Source organism: Lactuca virosa, chromosome 7 (assembly GCF_052849685.1).
Source record: "Lactuca virosa cultivar CGN04683 chromosome 7, Lactuca_virosa_CGN04683_v6, whole genome shotgun sequence".
Taxonomy (NCBI): domain Eukaryota; kingdom Viridiplantae; phylum Streptophyta; class Magnoliopsida; order Asterales; family Asteraceae; genus Lactuca; species Lactuca virosa.
In genome coordinates this window covers 85,679,824-85,693,353 of record NC_136432.1, presented here as the reverse complement: position 1 = coordinate 85,693,353, position 13,530 = coordinate 85,679,824, and the positions used below count along the sequence as shown (strand labels likewise).

At 34.8% G+C, this 13,530-nt stretch overlaps 1 protein-coding gene across 1 annotated transcript; it reads right to left on the bottom strand.

Annotated features, from left to right (window-relative positions):
- Positions 1-364: 364 nt before the first annotated feature.
- LOC145124536 (uncharacterized) lies at positions 365-3,087 on the bottom strand. The gene is made up of 3 exons (XM_079059936.1): positions 2,171-3,087; positions 1,091-1,328; positions 365-1,006 (listed from the first exon to the last, which is right to left on the bottom strand). The coding sequence occupies exons 1-3, from the start codon at positions 2,498-2,500 to the stop codon at positions 645-647; spliced, it is 930 nt and encodes a 309-aa protein (XP_078916062.1). The 5' UTR covers positions 2,501-3,087; the 3' UTR covers positions 365-644.
- Between the last annotated feature and the right edge of the window lie 10,443 nt (positions 3,088-13,530).

Sequence of the window (13,530 nt, the reverse complement as noted above, 5' to 3'; positions counted from 1 at the left end):
ACCTTATGATAGTATTCTGTTTAAGACAATAGTATGAACATATCAAATATTTCACTTCCATTTACCACATTGACCCCTAAATTTATTTTTATTTTTATTTAAAAAAAAAAGTTTGGCGTACACTAATTTATAACCTGACCAATACCAACAAGACAAAAAAACTTGCATAGCTTTGTCCTATTCAGCTCATGTTCTCATCTATCATCTCTTATTTGTGCAAAAGACATAAATGTTGTTACTAAACACACTCATTATCAAGAAAACCAACTGGTAGAAAACAATTATCATACCGCTTATTGCTTAAGTCGATTTCACTTAAACATATAACAAACAACACAATTACAAACTCACATAAATAAAATGATGGCAAAAAACAGAAATTAAAATTTAAGTATCATCATCATCATCATCATCATCATCATCCATGGGTGTTCTCTCTACTTTCTGGGTGAATAATGTAAAACCCCAAAAAAACCTAAAAGTTCTTTTCTTAAGTAAAATTTCAAAGTAAAAAAAAAAAAAACTGTAAAAAAAATGTCACTATGCCATCTCAAAAACAGAAACCAAAATACGAAAGGAAGTTTATTATGCATTCCACAGCATATAATCATATCTTCTTTTTCCCTTTTTTTTAATAAAACTTCTTACCTCACAGGCTGCTGGTTGTAGTGATTCTTCTCCTTCTTCTTAGCAGCCGCCAACCTGGCGGTCCTTGCAGCCGCCTCACTGGCGGCAGCTCTGGCGGCAGCATCCATTTCCTTGCTGGATTTCTTCTTCTTCATGGACGCCATTTTTTTAATCTTCTCTTTCATATCCACTCCAGACAACTCTTCAACCTTTTCTGATTCACCTTCTTCATTGGAGACTACTTGTTGTTGTTGTTCTTGTTCTTTGGTTTCCTTTTTATCTTTCTTCTTTTTCTTTTTTGATGTTTTGCTCTCTCCGCCAGCTGGCACGTTCTTGTCCTTCTTCTCCTGTTCTCCGTTTTGATTCTCCACCTTTTCACCTGGCAAAAGACGTAAATGCCCTTGTTCGTGAGTAAATTAATAAAATGGGAAAAGTAAAGTGGATTGTGTTGTTTTTATCTTACTAGTAGTGTCTTCTTGGGTATTGTTGTCATTCAATCCTAATTCAGCAAGAACTGCATCAAGTTCAGCAAGTTCCTTTTTCTTGAGCTCTTTCTTTGAAAGCTGCCTATCAGTGTCTTTTGGAGGCAAAACTTCTGCAGGCTTTTCATACACCACCTCCTTTTCTGCTTCTGCTTCTTGTTCATGATCGTTTTCTTCATCATTGTCATCATCAATTTCATCATCTTCACTTTCACTTTCCTGAAAAATAAAAACTCAACCAAGATTAACATTTTAGTTGCTAACTCACACACAAAAGTGACAAAAGATTCGAAATGATGTTCATACAAGATGATGTTCATACAAGATTTACATTTTGATGATAACATTGTTAGCCATGTGAAAAGATTGAAAGATTCCCAATTAGGTCAAAAGTTTCCGATGATGAAAATATAGGTTTTATCATACAAGGAATCATTTAATGTGCAAAATAAGAACTGAAGATCGTTACGATAAAAAAACATGGAAAATTTTGAGTTTACCAATCATGGAGACGAATAGAGATTAAAAAACTTTATTTAGAAAGAAAGTAAACATTAAGTCATCAAATAACGACAAAATGAAGCATGGAAATTTCCAAGTTACACATAGAATGGTATAAAACAGGGAAAATTATCATGCAGATTCATCTTAACCTAGGAATATGTAAATTTGGTATGTCATTGACTAAATGAGAACACTTATATTTCGTAGTTGGCCTTTGTATCCATAATAATCGGGCGTAAATTTAGACCTAATTCTCACATAGCATAAAAGAAGAAAGGAAAGGAAAAAGATACATGTTGAACAAGGTCTCTCAAAAACTAAGAACTACATGGTAATGTAGTAACCATTATGCTATACTATATCATACTTATATACAGTTGAATTCAGTAAACCATGGCTGTCATCTAGGGTAATTGCATAATTCATGAGTTAAAAGGATCATATCAAGCAAAACATTATATAATAAAGATCTATAACACCATTTAGATAGCTGTAGATGCAAATGCAGTAAAAGCTGAACAACTAAAAAGACAAATTCAGGTTTTTTCAATCCTCACCTCAACCGGAGTCTCATTTCCTTTCGCCTTATCTTCCTGATCCCCAGCACCAGCACCCCAAACAGATGGTGGTGGAGCTGTGGTTGCATAGTAATCATCGTCATCCTCATCATCCACATCTGCCCATGACTTCACCGTTAATGGTGCTGGAGCCCAAAAAACCTGCTCCTTCTCCCCATCCTTATCCTGCCCCTTTGAGCTACCACCCTTTCTGGAAGAACCATGCTCTTTATCAGACTTCTTCTTCTTCTTCAAGCTTCCAAGGGCAGCAAAAACATTTGTGCTGCTAATCGCTATTGAATCGTCCTTCCTATTTCCACCTCCAGCCATTTTTCAGCAAAATCAACAGATCGAAATGTCAAGTTTTCGAAAACTTAGGGTTTTAGTTTGAAAACAGATACACTTATATACGTATATGTATATATACTTATACACACACAAAAGTGAACCTGAAAGTAAAGTTTTGACGATTTACTTAGTTCTAATCACAAAAACTTTTTAAATATCGGCAAAATCGAAATCGAAATCGAAATCTAACAAAACAACACTAGTACCAAATTGCGGATAAGATTAACACAGAACGATAACGTTCCGTTTGGGGATTTGACGAGATAAACGATCCTCAAAACACCAAGCAACAGAACTCAACAAAATTGAACTGGAAAAACAATAATTTGGATTCGATAAACACTAACAACAATAATCTTAGACTAAAGAAGATCAGTAATCTGTTCTTTTTCCAAATCGACTAGAATTGACTTCTGAAATGGATGGATTACAGAAACGGGTAAGGATTTGTAATAATTTGATAATTATTAAAGGGGAATCGCACAGAAGATAGTATGCGAATTAGGGTTCGGATGACGATGAGCTGCTGCTATGAAAATTGAGGTGTTTTTGCGTGTATTTAGGTTTTATTTTGGTCTGTTTTAATGTGTGTTCACTACGGTTTCAGTTTTTTCGTCTTAGTGAATCTCTACCGTCTATTTGGGATAACGGTTGAGATCAAGCCATGTATGAGGATCTTAAAATATCGATTTTTTCTTTCATGTAGACTTTATACTTTATAGTATATTTCATTTAAGGTTGGATAGATATTCCTATACCAAGTTCATGTAAATTATTTTTTTAGTCATCCGCCTTAAAATCATTATAAATTGGAAAATAAAACAACTTACATGACTGATACTTGGGAAAGAAGATTGATACACAGACTAGCTGACATTTTGGTTTTTGGACAGATGAAAGAAAACATTTTTGTGTGGATCTAACATGAGTTTCTCCTCTTGTGGGCCTGAGGAGTGAGTGTTTTACAGTGGGGGATACAGCTTTATTAGTTGTCTAATGCAAAGTAGCAAAACATAAGAAAACATGTATGAAAAATCAACATGTGCTAATCATTCACAGATTCACGTTTAATACATTTGGTTTCTTTATATCAAAGGTTGTGGAGCTCATCAATAGAATTCAACGAGTCATACATAGTAATTGTATAACCCCAAGATTTGTAGATGTCATTTTTAAAATAATTAGTTTTGTCATCCAAAAACGATTAGCGACGCAATTTGTTGTATGTTTGCCTTCCTTTTCGATGTAAACTTGTATTTGTTTTGAATTTTTCTTTTTTTCTTTTTTAGAAAAAAAAAACTATTATTTACTCACGATCTCCCTCTAACCGATCATTTATTTATATTGATGTTTACAAACTTTGTTGGCTCAATGTTATCATGAAAATATTATTTGTCAATGTGGCATTGTTCTCAAAACGAGCACTCCTCAATAAAATCATAAATGAATTTTCCATCACTAAGTATAAATGAAATATACATTTAAGATTTAAACACTAAACAAATATTAAAAGTTTAGCAAAGGTCCTTACTGTAGTATATAACACTTTCTCTAGTAGTAAGTAAGTCACTTTAGGTTCTTCGTATCCAATGAAGTGTATATATTAAGAACACATAAGAATTTGCATGTTTATAATAAAGAGTGTTCTTCATTATTGCTCATATTGAATGCGACAATAATTTCGATAACAATGATGCATTACACACTACACACTATGAAATACGAGTTCAAATGATTTGAATTTTAAAACCCTTATATAGATTAAAGTTTGACAGTAAGGATAAAAGCTTCTCGTCCTTAAAATGGAGCTAACATTTTATACAAAACTATAACTAATGGTTAGAATGTACATACCTATGAATTTTTTATACTTCCATTATTACTGAAATATTCACTATTTAAGTCATTAATGTTTGAATATTTGATCTCTTTTTATTTGAAAATCTTCAATACTTGACTCTTTAAGGTTGGAATATGTATATACTAGAAGTTCCCTTTCAAAAGTTAACCTAGATTACTTCAGTAGGAGGTCATGGTGCCAAATACTTTCCATGACAAGTTATTGGTATGAAAATGACTTTTAGTACTATAACCAATAAGTTAGGTTTCCCAGCAAATCCATGAGTACTATAGTACTCATATATGCATCAAATAGTTTACGGGACACACAATACAAATAATTGAATATGAAAATAAATGTACTATGGGGACGTAATATTTTCATTCATATGGAAAAATCTAGATGACAATCATCAATATGTTCGAAGAAGTTTGCAACATCATTCTCAACTTCGATCATCGTGCAACTTGTTTCATTAAGGATTGGTTATGTAGTAAAACATTATGGGTGCATCATCCATGTTCCTATATTTTATTGAATTATAACATCAATATGCATAAACTATGTTTCCCTCCAATATTTGATTGAACAATCTCTTAGTCTAACACCTACAATTTTGATTTAGATGTTTTGACCTTTAGGTGTGAAGATGTCATCTAAGAAAACTTAATTGGGGCATTGAATTGATAAACCATGTGTTAAGGATTAAGCTTTGATGAAAATTCAAAATGAAAACTTCCTAGGTGAAAATTAAGGTAAAATGTAGGTTGAAATTCATTAATATTAGCATTCGGACCTTAACCTTTTAAGATTCATGCATTTGTTAATGTGAATATTTACCATTTTATTTGGATGATAAATTGACTTAATATAGTTAATATGTGTTGGTAATTAGTACTTTCCTATTTTCATGGTGGGATCTTTATTTATTACTTTGTCTAAGTGACAATGTAGGAGTTAAGTGAAAGATATGTTGCAAATAAAGTATTGTTGTGGTAATACTTTAAATTGTACATGTTTCATGGCTTAATTGGGAGAAGAATAAATAGAGATGAATCTTCCCAAGTTATAATATAAAAGGTTGGTGGTATTTGTTTATTGTAATTTCCTTATTATGACATTAATTTTATTGATTGTGAGTTTTGGGTTTAATGTGTCAACGTGACACTTGGAAAGTAATTATGTCGAAATTGGGATTTTTAGGTGAAACCTTGAATTAACCATAGTAGGATAGCCTAAGTATGATTGTATGATAAATAATATTTTTGTGATGCTTAAGCCGTTAGGGTTTTATAAAACCCTCTTGTGTTTTTTTTCTTTAGGAAAAAGAGAAAATCCATTTAAAACTTATGAGAAATTTGATTTTTTAGCATAGGGGGTCAAAATTGTCAGTGTTTGTTCACCATTTTTCCAATAAAGGATCATCTAAACTCTAAGGTATGTTTCATTCCATTTACATTGTAACATCCCGATTTCCAGGATTGAGATTTCGAGGATTTTCAGGAAATTAAGAAAGCCTACTCGACGAGTTGGAGGCACCAACTTGTCGTGTAGAGAGTAGTCAACCCGCGTAATTTTGAGGACCTACTCGACGAGTTGGAGGACCCCAACTCGACGAGTAGGAGCTGAAAGTGAAAGCCCTAATTTTTAGGGTTTGCACCCTATTTAAGGTCCTTAACTCCTTTTTCCCAGCCTCCCTTGTCACATTCACGTCCAGAGAAACCCTAATAGCGAACTAGCCTCCATTTTGAGGGTGTGAGGCTAAAAGTGGGTGTGTTGGAGCATTTCTTGAGGAGTTAAGAGCTTGGAACAAGGAAGAGCTTGTAAATCCAGTCTTTCCATCGTTGTGACGACAATATTGAGGTATAAAGCTACCACCTTTACATTTCATTGCTTATATATCCCTTTGTGATAGAAAATGGTCATTTCTATGGCAAGATGGAGTCACTTTCGGGTCTGAGCTTGTCACAAGGACATGGTTTTAGATCTGGACTCCTCTAGGTCCCTATAGCCATAAAGTTATCAGATTTAGCAAGCTAAGGCTCTTCTTATCGGTTTAAACCTTTCCCTTAGTTGGTTTTGGCATCTAGGACCATGCATGTACGTAAAGTTTGCAACTTTACGTGGAAACCATGCCCTAGGAGGTTAGATCTGCATTATGGAGCTTTGGGGCAGCTTAGAAACGTCTGGATGAGAAATGGACTGAAGGTACTCGGCGAGTCGGTTGAAGATTGCATGTATTGGTTCTGCATGAACTCGGCGAGTCAATAAGAAGACTCAACGAGTCAGTTAGGGTTTTCCCGACATTTAGACATGCATGAAATCGACGAGTTGTCTGGAAACTCGGCGAGTTAACTAGGGTTTTCACGACTTCTCGAGTTCTGGAAGGACTCAACGAGTCAGTGAGCTGAACTCGACGAGTTGGGTCAACATGGACTGTTGACCTTGACCGTTGACTTTGTCTTTGACCAAGGGACTGACCGGTTTGACTTTTGGGGGTATTTTGGTAATTTGAGAATTTATGGAAATGGATCATTGGTGGGTATAGGTGCTGGAGTTGGAGCTGTATTTGGAGGGGTTTGACACTATCTTTCCGAGCTACTTGTGAGGTGAGTTATCCTCACTATACTCAAGGGTCTAAGGCTCCAAGGTCGGCCCTTTGAATTATTATTTGGATTTGTTGTTGTTATGATATGTTAGATCGATATCTTGGTAGATAGGATGGTTATGCTTAGAGACTTGTAGTTTGGTCTGACTGTGTGTATATTGGTAGGGGATTACATGTTATATGTGCACATGATTTATTGGTAGTTGAGGGTATTCCATCCCGAGGATGATAGGACCCTAGTATGTTGTCTCTATATATTGTTATATGATTATCTGATATAGGTGCACATGTTTGATTGGTTATGGGCATTCCAACCCGATGGTTGTGGGCCGAGAGTATTCCATCGCGGGGATGATTGGACTCATAGTATGTGGGCATTCCAACCCGATGGTTGTGGGCCGAGAGTATTACATCCCGAGGATGATTGGACTCATAGTATGTGGGCATTCTAACCCGATGGTTGTGGGCCGAGAGTATTCCATCCCGAGGATGATTTGACTCATAGTATGTTGGCATTCCAACCCGATGGTTGAGGGCCTGGGGTATTCCAACCCGATGGTTGACTGGATCCATAGTATGTTGACATTCCAACCCGATGGTTAATTGGACCCATAATATGTTGTTTGTTATTATATGTGGATTGTTGTATGTATGGGTATTTTGGGGATAACTCACTAAGCCTTCGAGCTTACATTTATCGATTATTATTTCAGGTACTTCTGATGATCAAGGGAAGGCGAAGGCATGACCGTACACTTCCTCGATTATGATTATGATTTCTGGGAACTCTAATATAAAACTATTTTTAAAACACTTTGTAATAATTAATGGTATTTTGAATGATTTAAAAAGTTTTGAATTTTTATGGATGTTACATACATGGTTAGAAATTAGTTTTTTTATTGATAATGGGGTTAGACCATTAAAATACTCAATTATATGAAATTAGTGAATTATATTGGAATTTGTAACTGTTAGTACATAATTATGATCCTTAAAGTTGATTTTGACCTGAAATTGATTCCTAAAATGTCCAGAAAAGGTTTATTATTGTTTGGGGGTAAAATATCCTTTGTATTTTGCAATAAAAAATTTATACCATGCTTGGTATGATCGTATATGGTTTTATGCCTAGCTTGTATGAGCTTTGTGTGCACTTTTTTAGGGAATAAAGGGTATAATATGGTTTTAAAATGACATATAAAGATTGTACCATGAGGTATACAATCTTGATGGTGTTTTTCAGCATGTATATATTTGGGGAGCAAGGTATGTGGGCAATATTGCACAAGTATGGTTTGTAAGGCCTTATAGACAATACATATAGTTCTTGGTACGTTCCAGAGAGATTTTCATATAGTTTGTATGCTTTATAGATGATGAGATTGGTGATGTATAGCCTTTTTACTATTGATACAGACATACAATTTCTTGTACAACTCGTACCCTTCAATCAAAAGGGAAATATTTATTGATTAGCCATTTTTAGTAGTATATAGGTTTTATGCTTAATTTTTATGACTCGTATGTTGTTATTCTGGATGTAAATTTTCATGACCTCCTCATTCCCATCTCGACATACAAATCCTTCATGGTCCTTCCTGTAAGATCAATTAAGGCTTGAGATGGGGTTACACTATATATCTCAAACCTCAATAAGATAATCGGAGCCATAATTTTCAACCCAACTATTTGCTTTTATAATGTAACCGAGAGTTCTTTTGATAATATTATGGGTATCTTACGTGATGTCCTACCTATGATGTTGTTACCATACTACCAATTTTCGTGTAGGTTAAGGGGGTCCGTTAATGCGAAGTTGGAAGTATTTTGTTAGTGCACCCTATACTTGATGGGTTTAACAGGTTACGGAAAACTATGTACTTGTGGAAAAATCTTAACTATTAAGGGTACATGCAACCTATTAGGATCTATGTCTTATCAAATTGAAAGTAACATGCAATGAACTACAAACCTTAGCTAAAACTGAAATTACCAAGAATATGGTTACATACCTTTTGAATTTTTATAGTATTAAGCAATTCCTTGATTTCTTCTTTTGTCTTTAGAAAGCAAGCACCAAAAGTATGATGCCTCTAATGGCTCACACCCAAAGCTAGAAACTAGAACACGAGAGAAGAGAGAGGAGAAGGGAGGAGATTTCCTACTATCCTTTATGTATGTGTGTAGTCCAAAATTGCAAGGCATCAGTCTCTTTATATAGCTGCAAATAAACCCTCGAAACCCTATATTTGAACATAAAATAATATTATTTCAAATCCTAATATTAATCCAGTTTTCTTATATTAATCAGAGCATTCTAGAAACCGTAGAAAGAGGCATGAAAAATGTCCCCACCTATGCGGGTTGTAGAATCTCTCTCTTGTTCAAATATTGAACAATTGCAGCTCAACCCTTACACTTTTAATTAATTCTAATTAAACCAAATTTAATTTCCAAATTAATTCTGATTAATTCTCAATTAATTATTATCATTTCTAATTAATATATTAATAACATAATACTAATAAATCATTTATACAACTTCCAATTAATTTATTAGTTGCATAATAAACTAATAAATTATCCTCTCTCTACAAATGTCATTCTAATCAGTTTCTAGTTACGAGGGCAACCCAAAAAAGACTTTGCTTTGGGTTACAAGTTTATACCAATTTAGTTATGATCTTAGACACCTTAATCCAACAGTCTTCTACTTGGATAAGTCTATAACTATAACTACAAGTATAACCTTGAACCAAACAACAAAGTGTGATTTCCAAAGCCATTGTCGTACTCTGATTCAAATCAAACGTTGGCCCTAAGATAAGTGAGCAACTATTCCCTCATTCTCCAATATATCGTATGAACAGAGTCATGGATTAAATGAGCAACCTCATGTTCATTTTTTTGTTTCTCACTCTCTGGTTTTATGATCAAATTCATACTACAAAATCGAACATATCAATTTAGTCCGGACCAGGCCTGGTTCAAATTGATCAACTCAAATCATCGATGGGCCCAAAGATATCGCTTTTTCATGTTAAGGCAAAAGGAACGAATAAACTTTGACTACATAATTATAACATTTACTCATCAAATTGCACATGAAACTACATTTTATGACATCAAGTTACTGATGGGTTTACATAATACAAATGCATAACTGACTTGTCAATTACAACTTATGTATCTCTATTTGAAGAATAGAAGTTGTTATTGTCTAAGAATTACTTGTGATTGAATCCATGAAGTAATACCTATGTGTGTGTTCATCCAATACTTAAAATCCTCATTTAAGCACTCATGAGTATAGCAGGAATCTCTATGTCATGTCCAATCACTATGGACAATCTACTAATATTCCATGGCAGTCTTAAATTATTACCTACTCCCAAAAGTATGACCGACTGTGAAATTTTGAATAATATTTAAATTACTTGGGGAAATAAACATGCATAGTGAAACACTATAATAAATTAATTAACTATGGTATCATACATATTGAATATAAATAAATCCCTATTATTTAATCACTATAACAGTTACAAATTTAACCATTGTAGATTGTTTCGTATAATCAACTAACCACTTGAATTAAATAACATCAGTCATGCCATGTTATAAACATGCATAGTATGCCTCTCTATGGTTCTTCCTTAGTGAACATATTGATTGAACATTACTCAATTGATGCTTATTTCACAATTTCCAAATTCTCATCGTAATCTAAGATCTAGTTGAATTTCATCTTTACATGCATTGACTTTTTTTGATGTCTAGGTTCTAAAGTCAGAGAGACCGAGCCTTTGATATTATAGAATGTTCCACTAGAACTTGTTACTCGGAACAATTCCATGGTAATGAAGTCTCAATTCAAGGTACACTCCTTGGACACTTCTTGTGCATTAAAGTTTCCATCTTACATATAGATTTTACAACCATCTCCCATAATGGAAATATTTCCATATTCCCATATGACTATCAATTTTGACCAAGAATCATCTCAATCTTAAACATGTCACTATAATCCCTCCCAAATGATATCATACTTCCAACTATCCACAAGCAACTAATATTTGGTAAAACCTTAGAATGTTATTGGCAGTCGTTTAACAACTTTAGTCACATAAAATTCTAATCCTTTTCACACAATGCCCAAGGCAATTGAAAAATTAGAATAGATGAATATAATAGCATATATGATCGATCCTATATCTAAAGTATATGAGACTCGACTCTTTATGTCTTATTCAAAGATTCAATATATGTTGAATTTTTTGCTTTAATATTTCCATATAGAATCTCTTATGTTGAAACAATTCAACATGTTATTCATATATGTTTTTGACTAAGTTCTATTAAACTATACGATCTAAACCTTTATATTTGGAATGAAGTGTGAGTGCCCTCTCCCCAAAGTCTACCATAGCGAAACATTTCCCAAGCTTTGCATGTAACATCCCGAAAATCACAAGGTAAAAAAAATCATTTTTCAATACAATCAAAACACCCATTTATCTTTTACTTAAACATTTAGAAGTAGTTTATAATAAAAACAGTTATCGGAGTACAACCCCAAAATCACAAAGTTGCGGAAAAACATGGGTGTATGCGTTGCAATCAAGTTGGGCCCTTCCCTTTTGAACCGGAAGTACCTGAAACCATAAACAAACTGTAAGCACAAAGCTTAGTGATTTCCACAAAATATCACATAACATACATACAATTGCCATGGGCTACCCCCGTGGTCTTTTCCCTGAAATGTCATGGGCTACCCCCATGGTATGATATCCAAGTGTCATGGGCTACCCCCATGGTCTTCCATGAAATTGACATGGGCTACCCTCATGGTCTTCCATGAACTTTCCATGGGCTATCCTCATGGTCTTCCATATAATTTCCATGGGCTACCCCCATGGTCTTACATGCAAGTGTCGCGGGCTACCCCCAAGGTCTTTCAGACAAGCAACACATAGAAAACTATCCTTCCATATGACAAGTAATGGGCTGGAATTGGTGCCTTTGACCCATGGATATAGTGAGAAGACTCACCTCTGAATTTGAGCGATAATTGAATAGGTCTCGGCTCCGAATATTAGCTCAACCCTCCACCTACTCATCAAACAGTGACCAATCCTTAGATACAACTCAAAATACCTCAAATAACCCCTTAGGTCAAACTTGGTCAAAGAAAAGAGTCAAAGTCAACAGTCTATGTTGACTCCAACACGTCCCCTTGGCTACGTCGTGCTCCGCCTGCATCCAAACAGTCGGGAAAATCCTAGCCAACACGTTGTGTTAACCTAGAAACAAGTCGTATTTGCTGAAGTTCCAACATCATAATACATTAAGTCATTTTCTTCGATTCCAAGAGCTCCAAATCTCGGATCTAGTCCAAAATGTGATCTAGAAGGATACAGTTTCCAACTTTATCCATTGGGACTACCCAAAAAGGTCCAAAACCCAATCCATAAAGCTTAATAATACAATGGCTTAACCAATAAGCACTTAATCCTTAAAGTCCAAAGTTCATCCTTTCCAGAAGTGATTCTAACACCAAAACAATCCCAAAGGTTGGTGCTTTATAGACATACATGTCCAATCCATGTCTTGTACCCATATTAGGTCAAAATGAGGATTTATGACCTAATCTCTATGCATGACATCAAGACTTGATTATAATACAGATCCAAGACACTACTAGAACACCTTGATCTGGAGATTCATAAAGTTGCAAACTTTATGAAGTCTAACCATTCCAACATTAAAGGACAAGAAAATAAAGGGACAAAACTCAAGATCTAACAACTTGGAATGATAAAAATCGAATCTTGGACACTTACAACGGCCCAAAAGAGTGTCAAACTGAAGAATGGTGGCTTGCTTGCTTGATCTTTGCTTCCTTCCTCCACCTTCTTCCTTCTTTAGCTTCAAAAAGCACCAAACTAACTCAAAAATGGGGGAAAGATGATTAGGGTTTCAAGGAACGATTTGGGGGAATGGAGGCTGATCAAGAGGCCAGCTCTTGGGATTTAAGGAGATTATATAGGGCACCATACCCTAAAATTAGGGTTTTCTCCACCAGCCGCCACCACGTCGTGGATCAATACCACCACGTCGTGGTGGTCCATTAAACTTTGTGGCCTAAAGGCTTATCACCATGTCGTGGTGAGGCTTCAGTATGTCGTGGCCAAAAGGAATCATGCACAATTTGGAATTAATTTCATACCTGGAATCGAGTGTTACATTGCAATTTTGATACTAGATACATAGTTTCCTATGAGAATATTGTCACCATACAATACCAGAAAAATCATGCTCCCACTAGCTTTGACATGTAACTAGACTTCCAGAAATCATTACCCTTTGAATTTCTTATAAAAGTGCAGATTCCTATTATGCGATGTGTCGTTAAGTCTCCAATTAGACTTCTCAACCTTATGCACTTTAGTCAGACAATATATGTGTTCAAACCCTTCAAGACGTGATAAACATGTCTCTTGAAGGTTTAAATAATTCCTTGCCATTCCTCACAATTCCTAATATGAAGAGGGATTTTGT

Coding starts and splice junctions, on each gene's coding strand:
- LOC145124536 (XM_079059936.1), bottom strand. CDS start 2,500: ATGGCTGGAGGTGGAAATAGGAAGGACGATTCAATAGCGATTAGCAGC. Junction 1,329..2,170: donor GAAATGAGACTCCGGTTGAG/GTGAGGATTGAA, acceptor TTTATTTTTCAG/GAAAGTGAAAGTGAAGATGA. Junction 1,007..1,090: donor TACCCAAGAAGACACTACTA/GTAAGATAAAAA, acceptor GTCTTTTGCCAG/GTGAAAAGGTGGAGAATCAA.